The sequence below is a fragment of the Ambystoma mexicanum genome, chromosome 2q, assembly GCF_040938575.1.
Source record: "Ambystoma mexicanum isolate Mex_15411 chromosome 2q, UKY_AmexF1_1, whole genome shotgun sequence".
Classification (NCBI taxonomy): Eukaryota; Metazoa; Chordata; class Amphibia; order Caudata; family Ambystomatidae; genus Ambystoma; species Ambystoma mexicanum.
Window position 1 is genome coordinate 410,522,578 of NC_090924.1, and position 23,647 is coordinate 410,546,224.

The 23,647-nt window shown below is 42.6% G+C and overlaps 1 protein-coding gene across 2 annotated transcripts in view; it reads left to right on the forward strand.

The window, feature by feature from the left end:
* LOC138569458 (metalloproteinase inhibitor 1-like) overlaps positions 1-22,770 on the forward strand; it is a 132,228-nt gene extending 109,458 nt beyond the window's left edge. For both annotated transcript variants that reach the window (XM_069647441.1, XM_069647440.1), the window contains exons 6-7: positions 20,146-20,267; positions 21,259-22,770. In XM_069647441.1, coding sequence (XP_069503542.1) covers positions 20,146-20,267; positions 21,259-21,417 — 281 coding nt within the window. In that variant the 3' untranslated portion in view covers positions 21,418-22,770. The remainder of the gene's footprint in view (positions 1-20,145; positions 20,268-21,258) is intronic.
* Positions 22,771-23,647: the final 877 nt, after the last annotated feature.

Consider the following 23,647-nt stretch of genomic DNA (forward strand, 5'->3'; position numbering starts at 1 on the left):
CAACCTTTAATATTTAAGAACATCACATACAACCAAATTGCACATTTTTTTATTTAACTAAATGAGAAGTAATTGACATCATTGATGTATCAGCCTGGATTGCAAGTAGGGCCATTATGTACCATTATTCACACCATATGCCAGGTATTGCCACTAGGCATTACTATTAAATCTCAGTTTTCCAGAACTCGGAAGAGGGCTGGATAAGTATCCCAGCATTTCTCTAACAACGGAAGCCGAACAGGACACAACCTCCCGCCATGGTTGCTATGGGCAGTGCTGGTCATTGGGCTGGCTCTCGGCAGATCCGAGATCTGGCATCAGATATGAAGCCGGATCTCGGGATCCGGCCAGAGTCCGCCGCCCAAGACCATGAACCGCGCTGGAATAGTAAAAAAAAACAAGAAAAAAAAAAGAAAAAGAAAAGCGCCTGCGACGGCAGCATTGCATTTTACCATGGCTTTGGCACTGGTGTGTAATGCACAATGCTTGCTGATTCATTTCAGTTGCTTGCTGATTCATTTCAGTTGTACATGTAGTGAGCATTGTGCATTACACCAGTGCCAAAGCCGGTGGTAAAAGGCAAGGCTGCCGTCGCGGGCGTTTTTTACGTATTCCAGCATTGCTGGATGTCCACTATGAGCCCCGCCCCCTCTAGACCACGCCCTTCGGCCCACCCCTCCAAACTCCTCCCCCACCCCGGCCCTTGTGTTTTGGGATCCCCACCACATTTTTTCCATTTCCACCACTGGCTATGGGTGGCTGAATTAGACTCAGCAGGTCACCCCTGAGGCAGCAAGAGGGGATGGGGAAATGGTTAAGGAGAGGTACTGGATAGGCAGAGGGTATTAAGGAAACCAGAAAGAGGTTTAGGAAACACGAGTGGATGTGTATAAGGGGTATCTTGGAGCAGAAACCTAGCTTCCTGCATATGCAATTGATGCAAACTGTAACTCCTCTTTTTACCCTCTGAATTTTACTACAAGTACTCATTGCAGCACACATATTAGTCACACATATCATGTTGCATTATCAGAAACATGTAAGCACTTCAACCTAGACTGCATAAGTAGACAACATGTAAGCACATGTAGCGTAAGCGTGAAGCTCAGCAATTCAGCTAAGCAAGCAATTCTTCTGTGGTAATCAATACATGTGACAAACTCAAGTTGAACTGTTCATGCTGTCTGTTGGAAGGGCAGTGAAACATGAAGTTCCAGGGGATTAGATGCCCCCAACATCACTGCCGCAACCATTGCCTTCAAAAAGACTGCCAGGGCGTGCCAGCGCCTGCACCGAAACCTATCAAGTCGTGCTGTTCAGGATGTCTGTTGGAGGGGGAGTGAGCCCAGGAAGCTGCTGGTGATTAGGCCAGACCCCTACATCACCGCTGTGGCCCGTGCCATTACAAACACGCCCAGGGCGCGCCAGCACCTGCGCTCAATTTGCGCTGTTTAGGATGTCTGTTGGAGGGGAAGGGAGCCCAGGAAGCTGCCAGGGATTAGGCCACACCCCCAACAATACCACTGCAACCAGTGCCTTCAAAAAGCCTTCCAGGGAAATCCAGCACTGTGCCGAAGATTGCGCTCAATTCGTGGTGTTCAGGCTGTCCAGCTGCGAGGAGCAAGGCGGAAAGGCCCACTAAGGATGCAAAGGTGGTATTTGTCTGAATTGTGCCTACATGTATTGGGCAGTTCCCGAACCTGATGATGTTTGAATACGTCCTTGGGGCTTGAATGATTAACGCTTATTTTACACATCAAAAGATTGTGCGATGGATAAACGCACATGTTAAATTTGACCCGATAAGCACACTGACCCATTTCAGCCTTACATGGTACGCTGTCACTCACTTAACGCAGGTGTGCGCATCAAGCACAGTGATTTTCCGGAACTAGAGAGTGGTTGGAAAAGCTTGATTTTCTCCCTGGAGCTGTATTATGAGATGGGGAGAAGTGATTATGACAGCCCCTTAAGCCAATCAGGCATTCCTGATGACCGTGTGCACTTATTTGGTTTTACCTCAGACTCGTCCCATTGTGGTGACATGACTGAGACAGCAATTGTGGATATCTAGACCAGTGCCTTCATAAGGAGTTAATGACAACATTGAGGCTGCTGCACGAGGGGGGAGACCCCATAGGCTGATCTGGCATTCCTTTAGTGGGCCATAACTCCTTGACTTTCTAAATTGTATACCATATGAAGTCTAGAGCTGGGCAGTAGACGCTCATTCATCAGTATTTTTCCATCATTGGAGTTTGTTATTAATTGTATATTCAAATTGATTTTAACATGGATCTGCCAGTAGGGCAGACATTATTGATTTATTAGCACCCTCTATGCTCTTCTTTCTTTGATCAATTAATAGCAAATAACGGTGCTGTTTTTCTTTACAAGTTTTCATTAACTTGTATATCATTTTGCACATTAAATTATAGTTTTATTTGGGCAAAATCATGTAACTTTTTAAATTGCACAATTACTTTTCTTCCATAAAGGTAGGAGTGAAAAATCTGGAAGGTTGAGTTATTCTCTTTTTCTTTTACTTTAAAGTGTGTAAAATGTGGAGGTGGGATACAATAGAACATATGTAAACCCCAAATCCTCCAAGGATACGAGCACTACACATACATTCTGATCCACACACCTATTCCCACTAATGATTGATTGTTGCATAGCAATACAATCCAGTGGGGAACAGAGTAGATGGAAGGTCGTACAGAGGGTGTATATATCAAGCCCCAGCCCCGGAGGGCACAATGTCGGAACACAAAGCAACATCAGAAATGCACCTGTGCAAGAAACAAAGAGAACGCCCCGGCTCACTGCCCCAATACATGAAATGAACATTTTGATAAATGAAATAGAGGTTTTATAATATGACATCGATCACCATAAGGAGGGGATAAAGGGGAAATCTCTGAGAGAGAGTAAGTAGCACAGCCTAAGGGGAGGGAGACATATGGAATCAACTTGAAAAAGGCGGAATTTTCAGCAAACAAATCTTCCATTTACCAACTAAAGGGTGTCATTTGACAGCATTCCTAGATCTGCACTATGGCAAGTACTCCAAAAGCCCCCCCCCCAACCTCCCTCATTGCTCAAGGCAATAATAGAGCTATCCGAGAACACAGCCGCAAAAGTAAGAAAGAGCCTAGGAGGAGGGATCACTAACACCTTCTCTGGTAGTAAGGGGATAAAGGAGTATTCTGGCCCGCTCCTCGTTAACTTATTTTTTGATGGGGTGTTGAGGGAACTCCCATGTAATACATTGGATGTTCCAACTCTAAGTGGTGTTAGAATGGTTATTGCTGATGAAGTTGCAATCATATCTCGCCCACTGACGGGCTGTGTTAGGCTGACAGATCATTTTGTAAATTTTTGCAAGGTCTGGAAATGAATACAAACAAAACAGCAATTAAATCACATTGTGTCCCCCGCACAAGAATAGATATTATGATCGATGACAAGAAAATAGAAGCAACATCTTACTTTGATTAACTGGGTGTTAGGAGGGAACACACTACTAAGGCAAATCTGACATTAAGTAGAAAGTGTAACGGTATGATAAGCTTTTCCAAATCTTTCAGCAAACAATCTATTACTATCAGCAGTACAAAATGTACAGAGAGCACGGCCATGGCAGCTGCCATGAATGGAGCAGAAATGTGGGGACATCAAAAGGCCCCAGTCATTGCTGTGACAGAAAACAATTTTCTAATAAGACTACTATGGGTCTCAAAAAATATGCCTACTTTACTGTTACATATGAAACTCAGCGTGACATGCACCAGCAACCAGATTGCTTTCAAAGCTTTATTACTCTGGATAAACATCCGGTCTTGTGACTCATTATCAACATGTAGGGCTGGTCTAAAAGACATCCTTTCTTATGTTCTTATACACATTATAATGTATCTCCATTTGCTCAAACTAGAAAATCTCTAGCTTTCACCAGGGGCCATTAATGGGAACACCAGACAAACTGTTATCAACGCACACAGGGACATTCTAATAGGTCAATATGTAACCACGTGTTTGGATTTATCTATGGGCTACGCATATTTCTCTTTGAAACAAACCCATTTGATGGAAGATTACTTGTGTCATATCGTGAACCCATCAATAAAGAGAGCTTTGGTTTTAAAAATGTGCCTAGATATATTACGATCTGTGTGATTACTATTAATAAATAAATCCAGAACATGGATATGTCAATTTTTTTTCTACACGTCACTGCAATTATATGGTGGGAGAGGCCCCCCGCAGCCCACCTCATAGTCCCTGCATATTTTTTATTACCCTAATCCCATCCCCCACATATAATTACGTGGCTATGTGCACTTAGAAATTCTGCATTGTTGTGTTCGGGATTTGCTTGTTCAGTATTTTGGTACGATACTGATGTACTATCTATAGCCAAAATCAAAGCCAGGTGGACAAAGAAACTTGCTGACACATGCAATTATTGTCCTGGAAAGGTGGAATTCCTGAAACCGTTTCTCTTTTTATGTCCACAGTACAGTGACATCAGCCATTGAAATTTGATAAAAATGCCTATTAAATAGAGGTTTGTTTTCAATGCTTGATTAAAGAAGAATTGTGTGAAAGGGCACATGGAATAGATCTCCTTTTTGCTGTTTCTTACTATCTGGATAAGGCGTGGAGGCGAGAAGATCTAGCAATTAACCCTCAACATAGTGAGCCTACTGTGGTGTTTTTTAGGTACACATCATTAGTGTAATAATTATGTTTAGAAAACAAATTCGGTTGAAGAACCTTTTCACAATGGACACTTGTCAAGGTAGACCTCAGCGCCCTTTTGTTTGTTGAAAAAGTAATGTTTGTCGCATGAATTGAGTAACAAAGGAGAAAATGTGGTTCCCCCACTCCGTTTTTATAAAACTGATAGTAAAAAATTGTTACATTTTTTCATTCATGCGCCAGATGCGAAAAGAAAAGACTGCACTCAGTCGAAATATGGTTATTAAGGCTGTGTATTAATGTGAGCGGGTGCCCTTTATGATGACACGTGTTTCAACGGACTCAGCCGTCTTTTTCAAATCAGGGCTAATTAGTGATACAAAATATATTGAAATAACGAGCATTGACATTCATTAGGTAATGTACAATTAATGAAAACATAAAGGTGTCATATGTAACAGAGACATCAAAGGAGGGGGATTGGGGAGGATTGATGCGGATAAACAGTGAGGCATTTGAAGCAGTGTAAAAATGGGAAACAATAATATAATGTGAAAACATTGACAAATGGGAGAAATGGGAAAGAAAACAAAAAGAAAAAAAAAGAAAAAATGTTCATGAGTTCATTTGTCACTTGCGTATTATTTTGCAAAGGTTTTTTAGAACAAATAGTAAGTGATCTCCAACGTGAAACAAAAGGATTCTTCTTACCAAATGGTATTGATTTATAATTCGAAACGTGGCTTTTCAACAACTCAAAAAAGTCATGGGCTCAATCCCAACCTGCCAATTTAACTAGAGGTAGTTAGTTCTATCTTCATTTAGCTTAATTTTACATATGTATGTAGATCGAGGTAATATTGATTTCTTAATTCAAATTTAAACGTGCCCATATGGAAAATTAAACGCTTTTTCTTGTGCCATTCAGTTGGTCAGAAAGCTGCGCAAGGAATGTATTTTTTAAAACGTTTGAAACGTACTTATTATCTTGTTGCATTGTTAAGTGAGTAATTGCCAAATGTAGTATCATCGTTTGCTCTGCGTGTCGTGCGGACTAAGGATGCAGACTTCTAGTGCTAGTCTCTTACCTCTGTACTTCAAAAACGAGCTCCGTGTAAATCTGTCCGCGTTCGTAAGGAAAACAAAAATGGTGGCCTTAACTGTTGTGATTCCGGTCTCCACGGCGACCATAATGGTCCTTCTTCAATTTCTACCATGGGCGCCTTGTTTTGGGCTCAGAGAGCAAGACAAATACCACTCTCCACCATATAATCCCATACTGAGAAGTGAATGCGAAGTATATATAATTTTTATTGTATGGCGTGATGTTTATGACTATAGAAACTAAAATTATAAGCATTTTCCAATGTAGATGAATAATGCGAGCATAATACTTGAAAAAAAACAATATATATACACATGCAGGTGCCATGTTCCTAAACATAATGTGGGATGTTGCCATGACAACCTATAGATTATTGATTACTGCAAAGTAATGGGCAAAGTATTTGTTATAAATTCGAGCGTTGTGAACGCTATTATGCCGAATTGTAATGTGTGCTGATTTCCCAAATTCGAAAAGTGGAAATCTAATATGAATTAATAACATGAACATAATACTCGAGAAAATGTTCAAAGGCAGGTCCCATTTACCTAATAACAACGAAGGATGTTGCCATGGCGAGTTGCCATAGCGACCAATGGGATTGATTATTCAGAAAAAGCTTCCTAATAAGTGTAAAGGGCTGTTTGAAAATTATATACTTAAACATTCTTATTTGTACTACTTCACTAACAAAACTTACAAATCCTTGTATTAAGATTATGTTATATGCACTCAGGGTCGTTGGATGAACTGGGAGGTAAATCAACTGTGTATTAAGCTCATAGTTAGTAAGTGGCATGTGATTCATAACCCATCCAGAGCTTATTGTTTCATAGAAAGGAGGACATCTCATTGTCCGAGTTCAAGCCTCTTTCTACTGTCCGAAAGCAACATATTAGTTTTGCTTCCTCTTGTCTTAGTTTCATCTCTTGATCTCCTTCTCTGGGTCCAAGGGTTACTTTCTTTAGTCCCAAATATTTAATATCTTTTTTACTGCTTAGTTGGTGTTTTTGTTTGCCAGTGAGATGCCAGTGGTAAATTGACGTTCTGACTTCCAATGGTGGACATATGTTCCCGGATTCTTATTCTCATTTCTCTAATGGTGCTTCCAATATACATCTTTTTACATGGACAAATTATTGCATAAACTACAAATCTAGTTTTGCAGTTTATTAAATCAGTAATTTTATACTTGATGCCAAAGGAATCTTCAAAAACTTCTGTATTGCCCATTGCATATTAACACATGGAACATGAGCTACATTTCTGAAAGCCCATGGGTAGCTGGGGTAACCATGATGTTGTTTCTGTACACTTTTCTTCAGGTAGAAATGAAGGGCTAAGAGTATTTTTCAGCGTTCTTGCTCTTTTGACTGTCACTGAAGGACTGTCTTCAATGTAATCTTTAATATGGGGATCTAATTTTAAAAGATCCCAGTTCTTTTTTAAGATCTTCCTTAGTACTGTATTGTTCGCGCAATAAATTGTGATAAATCTAATTCGTTCTGGTTGTCTGCAAGTTTGCTTGCTGGAAATCAATGTATTTTCTCTGTTGAGTTCCGTTGCTTGAACACGTGCTTTTGTGATATTTTTTCTGGCATATCCTCTGGCTAAAAAACGTGTTGAGAGCAACTTGCATTCTTCGTCAAAGGCTACTTCTGCCGAGCAGTTCCTTCGAGCTCGTATGAACTCCCCTTTTGGGATATTTTTAATTACAGGATTGTAGTGACAACTCGTCGCAAACAGAGTTCAGCCTGCCTCTGTTGGTTTCCTATAGGTTTTAGTCAGCAATTTGTTGTTGTCTATATAAATTGTTAGATCTAAAAAATTGACCTCTGATGTACTAGAGTTTCCAGTAAATCGTATTCCTAAGGGGTTTTGATTTGCTCTTTGTTTGAATTTTTGTAGTTGGTCATCATTCCCTTTCCAGATGAGAAAAACACCATCTATATATCGATTCCATAGAACTAATATTAATTGGTGTACCAAAATGGTATCAATTGTTTTATGAACAAGATTTGCACTTGTATTGAGAAAGATGTGCCCACTTCGTTCATTGTATTGTGGACGGTTAAGGACTTATATATTTATTGTATGCTTTAAAGGTTTAATTTTATGCACAGCTTTTTTATGTACTTTTATGGTCACATACCAAAATAAAGTAATTATGATGATGACATATTACAAACAATACATGGCAGAAGCGTGTTCCTTTGAACAGGTCATACGTTGATCGTTTCTCCTTGTTTTATCTAACTGAATTTAAACACCACCTGTTCCTTTACAGGCCAGCCCCGGATTTAATAAATGAGGATATGATATGATATGATATTTATAACGTGCCTGTGCACAAGTGTTTCTAGGCGCCACAAGACAAGGGAGGGGAGACAGAGGGAAGACAAGACAAACAATCCTACTAGGCCTTGTGACATTCGGATCGTGCAAGTGCGATAACAAGAAGTGCAGGGGGAAGGGAGAGGGGGAAGTGCAGGGGAAGGGTAGGGGGAAGTGAAATCAGGGCAGCAAGACTCTGAGTAAGTGCAGCCAGGGCAGCGTAGCTCTGGGTAAGTGCAAGGAGGCAGGTGGGCTGGAGGGGTTACAGTTACAGCCCCTAAGTGTGCTTTAGGCCAGGAGGCAGTGCAAGGAAGACTGGCCATGGAGGAGCCGGGTACCCAGTGAGACTCTGAGGGTAGCAAGCAACCAGTCGGCCAAGCAGATGGGTTAGTTAGCAAGTAAATGAGAGAGAGAGGGCAGAGGAGAAAGGAAGGTCTTTGGCCGCTTTCGGAAATTCAGGTGGTCCGGCTCAACTCTCGGTAGGGCAGAAAGGTTGCTCCGGAGGGAGGCACATGCAGAGGAGAGAGATCTACCCCCACTCTCTGCTTGGAGAAGCCTCTGACCCTAACTAAATTAGAGGCAGCTGATCGAAGGGCTCTAGAAGGAAGGTATTTAGGCTGAGAGAGTTGGATATAGTGAGGGCCCCGGCCCTAGAAAGCCTTGTGGGTGGTGCAGCGGTCTTGATCTTGATCCTTGCAGCCACCGGGAGCCAATGGAGAGATTCCAGGGCTGGAGAGATGCAGTCCCTAGGCTTGAGTCCAAGGATAAGTCTTGCAGTCCTGTTCTGGATTAGTTGCAGGGGGCGAAGAGTAGAGTTAGGCAGATTGGGAAAGAGGCCATTGCAGTTTTCAAGCCTGGAGAGAACCAGTGCTCTGGAGACAATGAGCTTCTGGGGGAAGATGAGAAAAGGTAGAATACCTCTTAGGAGGATCAACTAGTATTGGGTGTTCTTGGCAAGGTCCGAAATGTGAGGAGAGAAGGAGAGCGTGGAGTTGTTACATTTTTTCATTCATGCGCCAGATGCGAAAAGAAAAGACTGCACTCAGTCGAAATATGGTTATTAAGGCTGTGTATTAATGTGAGCGGGTGCCCTTTATGATGACACGTGTTTCAACGGACTCAGCCGTCTTTTTCAAATCAGGGCTAATTAGTGATACAAAATATATTGAAATAACGAGCATTGACATTCATTAGGTAATGTACAATTAATGAAAACATAAAGGTGTCATATGTAACAGAGACATCAAAGGAGGGGGATTGGGGAGGATTGATGCGGATAAACAGTGAGGCATTTGAAGCAGTGTAAAAATGGGAAACAATAATATAATGTGAAAACATTGACAAATGGGAGAAATGGGAAAGAAAACAAAAAGAAAAAAAAAGAAAAAATTTTCATGAGTTCATTTGTCACTTGCGTATTATTTTGCAAAGGTTTTTTAGAACAAATAGTAAGTGATCTCCAACGTGAAACAAAAGGATTCTTCTTACCAAATGGTATTGATTTATAATTCGAAACGTGGCTTTTCAACAACTCAAAAAAGTCATGGGCTCAATCCCAACCTGCCAATTTAACTAGAGGTAGTTAGTTCTATCTTCATTTAGCTTAATTTTACATATGTATGTAGATCGAGGTAATATTGATTTCTTAATTCAAATTTAAACGTGCCCATATGGAAAATTAAACGCTTTTTCTTGTGCCATTCAGTTGGTCAGAAAGCTGCGCAAGGAATGTATTTTTTAAAACGTTTGAAACGTACTTATTATCTTGTTGCATTGTTAAGTGAGTAATTGCCAAATGTAGTATCATCGTTTGCTCTGCGTGTCGTGCGGACTAAGGATGCAGACTTCTAGTGCTAGTCTCTTACCTCTGTACTTTAAAAACGAGCTCCGTGTAAATCTGTCCGCGTTCGTAAGGAAAACAAAAATGGTGGCCTTAACTGTTGTGATTCCGGTCTCCACGGCGACCATAATGGTCCTTCTTCAATTTCTACCATGGGCGCCTTGTTTTGGGCTCAGAGAGCAAGACAAATACCACTCTCCACCATATAATCCCATACTGAGAAGTGAATGCGAAGTATATATAATTTTTATTGTATGGCGTGATGTTTATGACTATAGAAACTAAAATTATAAGCATTTTCCAATGTAGATGAATAATGCGAGCATAATACTTGAAAAAAAACAATATATATACACATGCAGGTGCCATGTTCCTAAACATAATGTGGGATGTTGCCATGACAACCTATAGATTATTGATTACTGCAAAGTAATGGGCAAAGTATTTGTTATAAATTCGAGCGTTGTGAACGCTATTATGCCGAATTGTAATGTGTGCTGATTTCCCAAATTCGAAAAGTGGAAATCTAATATGAATTAATAACATGAACATAATACTCGAGAAAATGTTCAAAGGCAGGTCCCATTTACCTAATAACAACGAAGGATGTTGCCATGGCGAGTTGCCATAGCGACCAATGGGATTGATTATTCAAAAAAAGCTTCCTAATAAGTGTAAAGGGCTGTTTGAAAATTATATACTTAAACATTCTTATTTGTACTACTTCACTAACAAAACTTACAAATCCTTGTATTAAGATTATGTTATATGCACTCAGGGTCGTTGGATGAACTGGGAGGTAAATCAACTGTGTATTAAGCTCATAGTTAGTAAGTGGCATGTGATTCATAACCCATCCAGAGCTTATTGTTTCATAGAAAGGAGGACATCTCATTGTTCGAGTTCAAGCCTCTTTCTACTGTCCGAAAGCGACATATTAGTTTTGCTTCCTCTTGTCTTAGTTTCATCTCTTGATCTCCTTCTCTGGGTCCAAGGGTTACTTTCTTTAGTCCCAAATATTTAATATCTTTTTTACTGCTTAGTTGGTGTTTTTGTTTGCCAGTGAGATGCCAGTGGTAAATTGACGTTCTGACTTCCAATGGTGGACATATGTTCCCGGATTCTTATTCTCATTTCTCTAATGGTGCTTCCAATATACATCTTTTTACATGGACAAATTATTGCATAAACTACAAATCTAGTTTTGCAGTTTATTAAATCAGTAATTTTATACTTGATGCCAAAGGAATCTTCAAAAACTTCTGTATTGCCCATTGCATATTAACACATGGAACATGAGCTACATTTCTGAAAGCCCATGGGTAGCTGGGGTAACCATGATGTTGTTTCTGTACACTTTTCTTCAGGTAGAAATGAAGGGCTAAGAGTATTTTTCAGCGTTCTTGCTCTTTTGACTGTCACTGAAGGACTGTCTTCAATGTAATCTTTAATATGGGGATCTAATTTTAAAAGATCCCAGTTCTTTTTTAAGATCTTCCTTAGTACTGTATTGTTCGCGCAATAAATTGTGATAAATCTAATTCGTTCTGGTTGTCTGCAAGTTTGCTTGCTGGAAATCAATGTATTTTCTCTGTTGAGTTCCGTTGCTTGAACACGTGCTTTTGTGATATTTTTTCTGGCATATCCTCTGGCTAAAAAACGTGTTGAGAGCAACTTGCATTCTTCGTCAAAGGCTACTTCTGCCGAGCAGTTCCTTCGAGCTCGTATGAACTCCCCTTTTGGGATATTTTTAATTACAGGATTGTAGTGACAACTCGTCGCAAACAGAGTTCAGCCTGCCTCTGTTGGTTTCCTATAGGTTTTAGTCAGCAATTTGTTGTTGTCTATATAAATTGTTAGATCTAAAAAATTGACCTCTGATGTACTAGAGTTTCCAGTAAATCGTATTCCTAAGGGGTTTTGATTTGCTCTTTGTTTGAATTTTTGTAGTTGGTCATCATTCCCTTTCCAGATGAGAAAAACACCATCTATATATCGATTCCATAGAACTAATATTAATTGGTGTACCAAAATGGTATCAATTGTTTTATGAACAAGATTTGCACTTGTATTGAGAAAGATGTGCCCACTTCGTTCATTGTATTGTGGACGGTTAAGGACTTATATATTTATTGTATGCTTTAAAGGTTTAATTTTATGCACAGCTTTTTTATGTACTTTTATGGTCACATACCAAAATAAAGTAATTATGATGATGACATATTACAAACAATACATGGCAGAAGCATGTTCCTTTGAACAGGTCATACGTTGATCGTTTCTCCTTGTTTTATCTAACTGAATTTAAACACCACCTGTTCCTTTACAGGCCAGCCCCGGATTTAATAAATGAGGATATGATATGATATGATATTTATAACGTGCCTGTGCACAAGTGTTTCTAGGCGCCACAAGACAAGGGAGGGGAGACAGAGGGAAGACAAGACAAACAATCCTACTAGGCCTTGTGACATTCGGATCGTGCAAGTGCGATAACAAGAAGTGCAGGGGGAAGGGAGAGGGGGAAGTGCAGGGGAAGGGTAGGGGGAAGTGAAATCAGGGCAGCAAGACTCTGAGTAAGTGCAGCCAGGGCAGCGTAGCTCTGGGTAAGTGCAAGGAGGCAGGTGGGCTGGAGGGGTTACAGTTACAGCCCCTAAGTGTGCTTTAGGCCAGGAGGCAGTGCAAGGAAGACTGGCCATGGAGGAGCCGGGTACCCAGTGAGACTCTGAGGGTAGCAAGCAACCAGTCGGCCAAGCAGATGGGTTAGTTAGCAAGTAAATGAGAGAGAGAGGGCAGAGGAGAAAGGAAGGTCTTTGGCCGCTTTCGGAAATTCAGGTGGTCCGGCTCAACTCTCGGTAGGGCAGAAAGGTTGCTCCGGAGGGAGGCACATGCAGAGGAGAGAGATCTACCCCCACTCTCTGCTTGGAGAAGCCTCTGACCCTAACTAAATTAGAGGCAGCTGATCGAAGGGCTCTAGAAGGAAGGTATTTAGGCTGAGAGAGTTGGATATAGTGAGGGCCCCGGCCCTAGAAAGCCTTGTGGGTGGTGCAGCGGTCTTGATCTTGATCCTTGCAGCCACCGGGAGCCAATGGAGAGATTCCAGGGCTGGAGAGATGCAGTCCCTAGGCTTGAGTCCAAGGATAAGTCTTGCAGTCCTGTTCTGGATTAGTTGCAGGGGGCGAAGAGTAGAGTTAGGCAGATTGGGAAAGAGGCCATTGCAGTTTTCAAGCCTGGAGAGAACCAGTGCTCTGGAGACAATGAGCTTCTGGGGGAAGATGAGAAAAGGTAGAATACCTCTTAGGAGGATCAACTAGTATTGGGTGTTCTTGGCAAGGTCCGAAATGTGAGGAGAGAAGGAGAGCGTGGAGTCGAAGATGGCACCAAGGTCTTTTGTCTCACAGGAAGGCGAGGGTAGAGGGCCCAAGGAGGGCGGCCACGTGAGAGATGGAAAGCAGGAGCAGAGATCCCAGTGAGAAGGATCTGAGTATTACTGGCATTAAGGCAGAAATCGTTGCAGGTGCACCAATCCTAATATAGACAGTCAGGAATGAGAGAGGAAGTAGAGGAGGCAGAGGGAAGCCTTAAAGAGCGCTGAGCATCATCTGCATAACACTATGAGAAGGTGGAGATCAGGTGGGACAAATGGGCCAGTTAGACATTGAAGAGCCAGGGTGAGAGGATAGAGCCCTGGGGGACACCTGTTGTGGAGAGAGGTGGTGGAGAGAAAGGGCCCAATTTGGACCTGGTTTGGACCTGGGAGGGTCGGTCCAGGAGGAAGTAGATCAGCCATGCTGGGGCCTGATCCGTGATGCCCAGGTTCTCGCACAGTCGATTGAGCAGGGTGGTGTGATTGACTGTATCAAAAGCAGAGGAAAGGTCAAAGAGGATGAGGACAGAGGGAGAGCTGCAATCAAGATTGGAGAGCAGATCTTCATGGGTGATCAGGAGAGCAGTTTCCATGTCCTTGGCTGCTCTGAAGCCAGACCGATGGTCATGGAGGCAACCAACAGATTCAATGTGGAGATTAAGCTGGGAAGAGGCCAGATTTTCCAGGAGTTTGCCTAGGAAAGGAGTGATAGAAATTGGACAAGAGCTTGCCAGAGGGGTAGGATCAGCAGAAGGCTTTTTTTAGTAGGGGGTGTACAAGGGAGTGCTTGAGGGGAAAGATGCAGTATCAAAAGAGTGATTACAGAAATCGGCCAAGGCTGGAGTGAGGGTGGAAATGTGGTCCTTAATAGGTCTGGAAGAGCAGGGGATCACCTGTTTGGATGGCACTTTCATAGATCAGACTTGTCTAGAAACATTGTCAGGTGTTCTCAGAGAGAATGAGGAGAAAGGAAGAGGAGAGGGAGAGGCGGCCAAAGGTTGCCTGAGAGAGGTAGATGGGGATGGAGAGGAGGAGGAAAGCAAGGACAGGATGTCCTGGGTTTTAGTGGTGAAATGAGAAGTCAGAGCCATACAGAGAGACTGTGAGTGAACAGGAGAGGTGGAGACTGCAGTAGATTTGGCCAGCTCCTTGCAGATTTTAAAGAGTTTGGCCATGCTGTTAGCAGCAGCAGAGACGCAGAGTTGAATATGGACTCTCTTCTTGGAGAAGACAGAGAGTCTGTATTGCCTTTGGAGGAGGCGGCAGGCCAGTTTGTCAGAGGATGTGCCCAAATCTCTCCACTTCCTCTCAGTCACCCGCCACTTGCGTATCAGGGCGGCGAGGTAAGAGTCATACCACCCCTCAGATGAATTCTCAAGACAGGGGCAAAGATGTGCATGGTGTTGGAGATAGAAAGATGCAGGTTAGAGAGGGCTGTGTCAGAGTGGGAGTCAGCCGCAGGAGTAGATGGAGCAGAGAGAGTTGAGGCAAAGGTGGACGCTGACACTCGCTTCATGGGCCGAATTACTGAGAAGGAGGCTGGGAGTGATGGGGAGGGTTTTGCCTGGGGACAAGACATTTTCAGGTTGGAGGAGAGCAGAATATGATCAGTCCAAGAGAGATGAGTGGTGAGAGGGTTACAGACGGGGATGCCTAAGGAGATGATAACGTTCAAGGTGTGTCCGGCAGAGCGTTTTGGACCAGCTGGTAGAATGTAATGAGAGAGAGAGAGTCACAAACGTTGTGGAAGAGCCCAGATGAAGGATTAGAAGCATTGAGGTGGATGCTGAGGTCTATGAGGAGGAGAAGTTGAGAGCTAGAGGCAAAGAGAGAAGAGGAGAGGTCAGCCTACTCTGAGAGGAAGAGGGTGACCTGGCCAGGTGGTCTTTAGATGGTGGCAACAGTCAAAGAGAGTCCAGGAGAGATAGAGAGCCGGCAGGCCAGGCATTCAAAGGAGGAATAGGCCTGCATAGGAATGTTAAAAGCAGGGACCCATTCAGGAACGTTCAGAGCCACTCCAGTTCCGGCTCGGTTGGTTCTGGGCTCGGACAGGATCGTGTAGCCCTCAGGGAGAAGTGTGTCAAAACTCGTGACAGAGCGGGCCACGAACATGTCTCGGTAAGAGCAAGGACATCCAGGTCTATGTCTTCGAGGAGGTGGGAGATGTCAGAGGACTGTTGACAGCAGAGCGAGAGTTGAGAGTAGTGATGTGGAGCAGGTTGCCACATTTGAAAGACTTCAGGGGTGTGGTACAGGAGTGAGGTATACCAATGGAAACAGTAGAGGGTCCCAATAGTGTGCAGAGGCAGTGGACAGAGGTGCCATAGGGGCCAGAGAGGAAGAGGAGGGGGTGCCAGAGAGGAGGTAGAAGGAGTAGCTGGAGAAGGGAGGCGCCTATCAAGAAGAAGAAGATTGGGCTGAGAGCCATGGATCATTTGAGGGGTCTTCACATGAAGTAATCTATGACAATAAATAAACAGACACTGTTGCACAGTTCACCATGCTACTTTTACCCTGTTGCCTTCAAGTGAGGTTGCATGGTTGCCCATGAGCGAATCAGCCAGTACAAGCAAAGACTCGCCCCATGCGTTTACTTCTTGGACTCCACCGTGTGCAGTGGAAAGCACACCAGGAAGCCTGCTGTGGTGGATATACTGGCAGGAATGGCGTTAAGTTTAGAAGCGCACTGGGTCACCACTTGCAACAATGGCAAGTGAATGCTGGTGTGCAAACAACGACTCAGGGAAGAGGCACGCCAAAGTCATGTGTCTCAGATGCAGGAAGCATAAAAAATGTGCAAGTGAAGATATTCGCCTCCTGCCCATGGCATGATTGTCAATTATCAGCAACCGGTATGGGCAGGGCATGTCTTTTTATAGAATCCCTGGCACATGGAAGTGCTGCAGAGGATTCCAGGTAATGTAGTCTTCTGAGCCAATGAACAGTCTCCAGGACATATTTTCTGTTTTGTTATGTGCATAACCACACAAGGTGAGAGGCAGCAATTTCCCACTCCCCAATAATCCTGACACAGGTACATTTATCGAATCAGATGTTATCATCAAATATCTAGGTAATCATATAATATGCCAGCTATTGCCATCCCAAATTGAAGCTATTCCTTTAAATACACAGATGTGTGCAGATTTTGTCCAGATTCCACATTAAATTTCCCATCACATGATGCACATGCCAGACATTGAACTCAAGTGCCATGGTACTCACATCACCTTCCAGATGTTGTCTAAAAGTACCCAGCTACTCATATGCTATCTCAGAAAATGCCATCAAATGTAAGGTACTCACACAGTATTTGAGGTTGTCCCATTGATTGTCTAGGTGCTCACATCCTGTTCCGTATATTTTATACAATGTCAGGCATTGCAATTAACTGCCACTCACAACATATGCCTACAATGTACAGAAACTGTAAGGTACTGTTATCATATGCCATTTATTTGGATCATATGCTGCCATGCCATTGCCATAAAAGAGCCATCATTTACACTGATATTCACATCATATGCCGGTATGCCTGGCAGGACTAGTTTTGGCATAACTGAATCAACTCAAACTTTGGGTGGTTTGCAGTGCCACAAAGCTTGAACCTTTTCTGGAAATGTGCCTGTAAATGTTTGAGGTTCATCCATGGTTCAACAATGAAGACCCGACAAAATGGGGCATGGTCTTCCTCTACAGGGGCAGCACAACTTGCCCCACTGCCCTATTTGGGACAACCTTTGTTCTATTTACAACGCACTTGCTTTCCTATTTTTGGGGAGCTGTGCTGGTGTTTAGGAAAGCCAAGAGGTGTCTTGGGAATTGAGGAGGCACAGGGGTGCTTATATGGTAGGTATGGCTAAGTTCATCTTCCAGAAGTGACACAAATAGTGACAGGTTATCAAACTTTCAAAGAGGTGACCTGTGAATTTTTCGCTGGTCACTTTTGAGGGTGCACCCTTCACTATATACCAGTTATTGTGTAGGATGGCTATAAAATCACAGTAAATTCCAGATATTCTATAATATTACTAGGTCTTTGCATTAAAGGCTTGGATGCACCTATCAAGTGCATAGGTGCACTCACAATTTCCAAGATGTTCTCATCAAATGCCAAATGTGCCATCATATTGAAGTGAGATAGTTTGATAAAATGTCAGGAACTCACATCACATGCCAATAATTGCCACTAAACGCTAGTTACGGATATCCTATGAAGTGGCGCAACAATCATTAGACAGAGCCGTGGCAGGATAGACCAGGACACATACATAAACGATGCCTGGGGCTGCACTGTTAACAAAGGCCTGCCAATTACTAATGTAAAGCATTTCATTGTTAAGACCTGCGTTTGTATGCATAGATTTTTAGGAAATTGGAATTGTGATAGAATGTGAGCACTTGCGTGTCAAGGGGCTGATCTGAAGGGTAGGGGGCTTATTCTCACTACAGTTCTTAAGTGCCTTGTTTCAGACGTAAAGGGGAGAGTTAACTGTTATTAATTAAAGCTTCACCTGCAGTCTCTTTAGAATGGGTAAAGAAGTTAGATTCCACCACACAAGTAAGTTTGCACGTCCCCCACAGACTCTGAGGTTAGTCCATCTCCCAACATTTGGAGGGTTAGCCCCCGCCCCAATCCCCCATCCACATTTGAGTCTTGGTCCACCCCTGATCCTATCTATATTTATAAAAGTGAAAATGTGTGGGTTTGTGGCTGGGTGTGTGGCGTTGTTACTCATACAATTCCACACTGTTTCACTGAACTGCTCCAGATTCTGCATACTTACCTTTTAGGACCCTACGGACAGTGCTGGTTATGTGACATTTGGACACCCCACCCCGTTCCCTGGATTTCAGCAAAAGTCAACATTTGTTTGTGGGTTTGTGGCTTGGGAAAGCATTGTTCCACACCGTTTAAATTCCACACTGTTTCACCAATCTGCACACAGTTTTTGCATAGTTACCTGTTAGCATCCTCTGGACATTCCTGGCTACATGACATTTGTACACCCCACCCCTTTCCCCAGATCTCAGCAAAACTATGAATTTGCTTGGGGGTTTATGACTTGGTGAAGCGTTGTTCCTTATACAATTCCACACGGATTCATCAATTTGCACCAAATGTTGGTTAGTTCCTTGTTAGGACCCTCTGGATATTACTGGCTACATGACATGTGGACAGCCCACGCCTTTTCCCAGATTTCAGCACAAGTCAATGGGCCTCATTATGAGTCAGCCGGTCCGGAAACAATGGTGGCGGTAAACCCACCGCCACCGTTGTTTCCGGATCGGCTGATTCCGAGTTCTGCAGGCTGGAGTTGTCACTCCCGCCAGGTCTGACCTGGCGGGAGTAATGCCACCAGCCTGCAGACGGAAATGGAAACACCGGCTCTGCCATAGACGGAACCAGTGTTTTCATTGTCCCCATCCCATATGGAGCCCTATTGGACTCCATGGGAGTCGATATTTATGGAATTCCGCCTCTGGAATTACTGGGTCACTGAGTTTGTAATGCCCTGGTGATTCTGGCAATCATAGAGACAGAATGTTATTTCGGGTCCGGCAGCAGCCTGCCGGTTTTTCCAGCATGGCTAACACCGTACTCGTAATGAGGCCCAATATCTATGTGTGGGTTTGTGGCTTGGCAAAGCATTGTTCCTTATACTATTCCACACTGTTTCACCAATCTGCACCACATTTTGCATAGTTACCTGTTTGGACCCTCCAGACATTACTGGCTACATGATATTTGGACACCTCACCCCTTTCCCCAGATTTCAGCAAAACTCTGAATTTGTCTGTATGTTTGTGGCTTGGAGAAGCGTTGTTCCTTATACAATTCCACACCGTTTCACCAATCTGCACCAAATTCTGCATAGTTACCTGTTTGGACCCACCAGACATTACTGGCTACATGACATTTGGACACCCCTCCCCTTTCTCTGGATTCTAGCAAAACTCTAAATTTGTTTGTGGGTTTGTGGATTTGCAAAGAATTGTTCCTTATACAATTCCACACTGTTTCACCAATCTGCACCAACTTTTGCATAGTTATCTGTTAGGACCCTGCATATATTACTGGCTACATAACATTTGGACACCACACAGCTTTCCTCGGATTTCAACACCTTCACACGTGAGACGCTTGCCTGAAATATGTGAAATATCAATGTGGTCGTAGAAGGATCGGTCTTCAACCCTAGAATGCACGGTTTCTGGCACATTTGGACTGAAATGCACCACAACAAACTGCACCATGCCAGGGTGAGGCAACAGGTGGGGAAAGAGCACAGTAGATCCCTGTATGCAGCAGCACACCAACCCTTGCCTCCCCCCAATGTCTGCTCTGGGGTATGTCAGCCAGCCACACATGTCAGTGCAGTTTACTTCATAGTGCAAAGCACATCAAGCGATAAGTGAATCGGGACAGCCTCCTACAGGATAATAGATATTCAGCAATTGATGTGAGTGTTGTTATATCTGTCCACAGTCCCCGTTCCGAAAACAGGCACTTTTTGGAAGTACCTTATATATTTTCAAAAAATGCCCAGGTACTCACATCACATTATTTGTATTGCCGTCAAACGTCAGGTATTCTCAGCAATTAATACCCATTTCAGAAAGTCTCTGGCCAAAGGTGTTTTGGGTCAAAACATCTGGAGGGTGACAGATTGCCTAACCCCGACCTAGTAAATTGAATAGATTATGTGAAAAGTTCTTACGATATAGTGCAGTACAAACAGGCTTGATAACTGATGCTAGTGGAATATTTTATCTTTTTTTGCTTTGCAGGATACGTCAGTGATGGTCACGTGTCTTTGAGCCTATGCAGCTTTGTCAAACTCCTGAGCCAGATGCCCCCCGAGCAGATTACAGGCATGCAGAAAGCCTATGCCAAAGGGTGTGGATGTGAGGTGAGCGTGCCTTAAAACACTATCCATTGTTAAACAAGAAAGAGTAATAATTGGAAAAGGGAAGTGAACGGGATAGATGAAGTCAGGAGGAATGGGAAGAGGGACATGCCTAAGAGCAGGCATGTCAGTGGGAAGGGCAAAAGAAGTGCGTCATGAGAGCTGAACCAGCAGATTAAGCAAATCAAATCCATCCTGAGTAGAATCTTTACTGAAGCTGCTCATTGCTCAGTACAGACTGAAGGGGCTCAGTGTGAGGATGCTCGTATTTTTAAACACAGGTGTTGTTTGAAATGCCTCATGTAACAACAGAGATTTGAAGTATTTTCGCATGCAACATATTGGAAAACATATTTTGCAAATACCTCATGTTAAGGGGTAGAAATGAGTCAGAAAAATATCAGGTTTTAGTACAGTGTTAAAGTCAAATATCAGTACAGTCCTGCCAATCATGTATATTTTCCAATGTTTTCGTTTGTAAAAATGCATTTTCTTGCCTGTTTGAGGGATTGAAATGCATGTTGGACAGTAGTGGTTCCCGTTGTTCCAGCCCATTGGGGGACAATTGCGCACAACGTGTTTTTACTGAAGACCCTTCTTTGTATTCTCGCAGAAGGGTGGTGAGAAGGCAAGCATACCACTGCTCACCTTCTCACCCCCTTTGCAAGTCTCCCACATCTTTTTGAGGCTACGGAAAATCTTCACTCATGGGAAATAATGTGACCCCCACCCGTTAAATGGGAAGTATAATTATAGTGGGAAGTCATTCTTATTGAAAGACACTTTTTTCAATGAAAGGGCTGTGTAAATAATAGCCTGGTGCATATGGTAAGTGTTGTTATGCCTACGACGTAGTCACGCTTCAGCGTAGACAGCACTCTTATTTTTCAGCCGAAGAATAATTATGAAAATGAATTTTTTTTGCAGTTGCTATAGAGCAATGCTTATTTCACTGTGGTAAACATCTCCTATTTTGTCTCCTTCTCTGCGCTAGATCACCCCTTGTTTTGATGTTCCCTGTCCGTCTGTCCCTAGCCAGTGCAACTTTGATCCAAACCCGTTTGGTGATACCGGCAACCAGAAGCAGAACATGATGTGTGCGCCAGATGCAAAGGGCATCTGCAGCTGGAAGACAATATCAAATGTATGTTAGGAAGAACCTCACTCCGGCAGAGCGGTCAGAAGGACACAACCTCCTTCTCTACCATCCAAGTAGGGAGACAAAGTGCATCCATTTATATCCAAAATAAAGTAGCCCCTAGGTGGGGGTGCAATGAGCCCCAGATTTCTGCTCGGAGAGACATGTCAGCGAAGTAACCAAACCTAACTGAAGGTCGCAAATCTCATTTATTAGCGCATATTCTCATTGACCATTTTTAAAGATATCAAGCAATTCTTAATTGTATTCCTCTAAAAACCTTTACTGTTCCCATGCAGACCCAGCTTCCCATTTGGGAACGCAAATAAAGAGAGAAATGAATCCAAACGAGTGTTAAAATTAACAACATGGGCCCAATTCTGAAAAAATCCGGCATCAAAAATAGTGTGGTGCATACACTTTTTTAAAATGTCATGTTATGTAGTCTTACACCTCACTGCTGATATTTGCATGGTCTATTGGCGCGTTGGCGGATATGCAATGTTAGAGGGTTTCGGGGGTTCTTAGTGGAATTGAGAGGGAGAAGAGCAAGGGAGCTTTGATGTGCTGTTGGTAGCTTCAGTTTGGAAAAAGAGGTCACTGAGCCTTAGCACGTTTTTGGTTGGTAGCTGTCATGTGGTGTTGATCTATAGTTGTGGATGGGTGCACTGTGCATGCTTTTGTTTAGTTTCAATGTAAGTGTTGTGTGGTTTGAGGTTGTGAGGTTTGCACGATTTTAGGAAATTATCTTGTCACCTTACTGACAAAAGTGACCTGCACATCTTCAGGGGACAAATGATCTGCTGACCCCCCCTTCTTGCCTACATTAGTGTGCTCCCACCACTAATGTGAAACTTGCTTTCGAGACTTTGCTTTTTTGGGTGTTGGAAGATTATCTCACAGCGTTCTGCCCTTAAAGTGCTTGTCACTGCAAAATGTGAAAAAGGAAAAACATTTCTAGCTAAACCACCACTGTCCCTAATGAGTCTGTTCTTCATATATTTCCCGAATTAGGTCTCTTAAATTGTTTGAATATGCCCAAGTTGGGACTTCACACATCTTCAGTATATGCAGCTGTGCTAAGATCTGTTTTCATAGCATTACCTGATATATAATTCACTCGATAGTTTTGCAGTAAATTATGCCCCTTGTGAAGTGTGGGATGTGTGGTTCTGTGCCCAGGAAATAATAAATATCCAGGATCCCAAATTCTGGTTTCCTAAATTCTCTGTGCGCCAACTAGCAAATCTCACTCCTGCTTCTATTTCCATATTCTTGCCTATTTTATGACAATGTTAAGGATTTTGTGAACTATTTCGCACTCTATCTTCATTTAATAAAAACGCTTTCAAATATTGTCTTTCCTGACTTATGTTCTCAAGTCTTCCTTTCATTGGAGTATTTATTTCCCTTCAGTTCAATTATGTGTAAATAATGCATGTCAAGGTGCTATAATGACATTGGGCAGTTTTAGTGATATGATGAAAAACTACCAGGTCAAATCCTTAGTGGTATGTGAATGTCAGCCAAACCCTGAGATGTTGTTTATGGACCACCAACACTTAAACTCTGATATGCATTTTTTATTTTAGATGTAATATATTCTGCGCTAATCATTTGGTTGACATTATTTATTGAGTAGGGTGATGTAAAAAACTGTGGAATAATAGCTAAGGGTATACATTGCACTACTGGCATGTAAGTAATACCTTTCATAGAGCAAGGTGTAGTTTGTTTTTCTTTTATGAAAACATTATGAATCAAACTGTACAGTGAAAGAGTCATAGTGATCTGTAATAAAACGAATAGGAGATTTACATCATCCATTCTTGTCTTTTATTACACATTAAAAACACAATGCGTAACAACTTGGCAATTAACGCTAATAAATCAAACATAATGGTTTTTGCTAATGGAAAAAGGTATGTAGGTACACTTGGCAAATGAATGATACAGTCATTCATCGTGTGCTAAAAAACAGGTATTTGGGTTATAACTTATGCGACTCTAATGCTCTGCATATGTGGAAGACCACCCTTCATCAGAAAGCAACTCCTCTTATATCACAGATGAAAGCTATATACTATAAATATGCAAAATATTCCCTTAAACCTCAGTTTGAATTCTATACCTTAAAGGTGGTAGCTGTCTTATTGTACGGTCTAGACTTGTGCATTCTGGATATTACAAAGATATTGAATATGCTGAAAGGAAAAATATGGAAAGCTGTATTGGGGTTACCTAA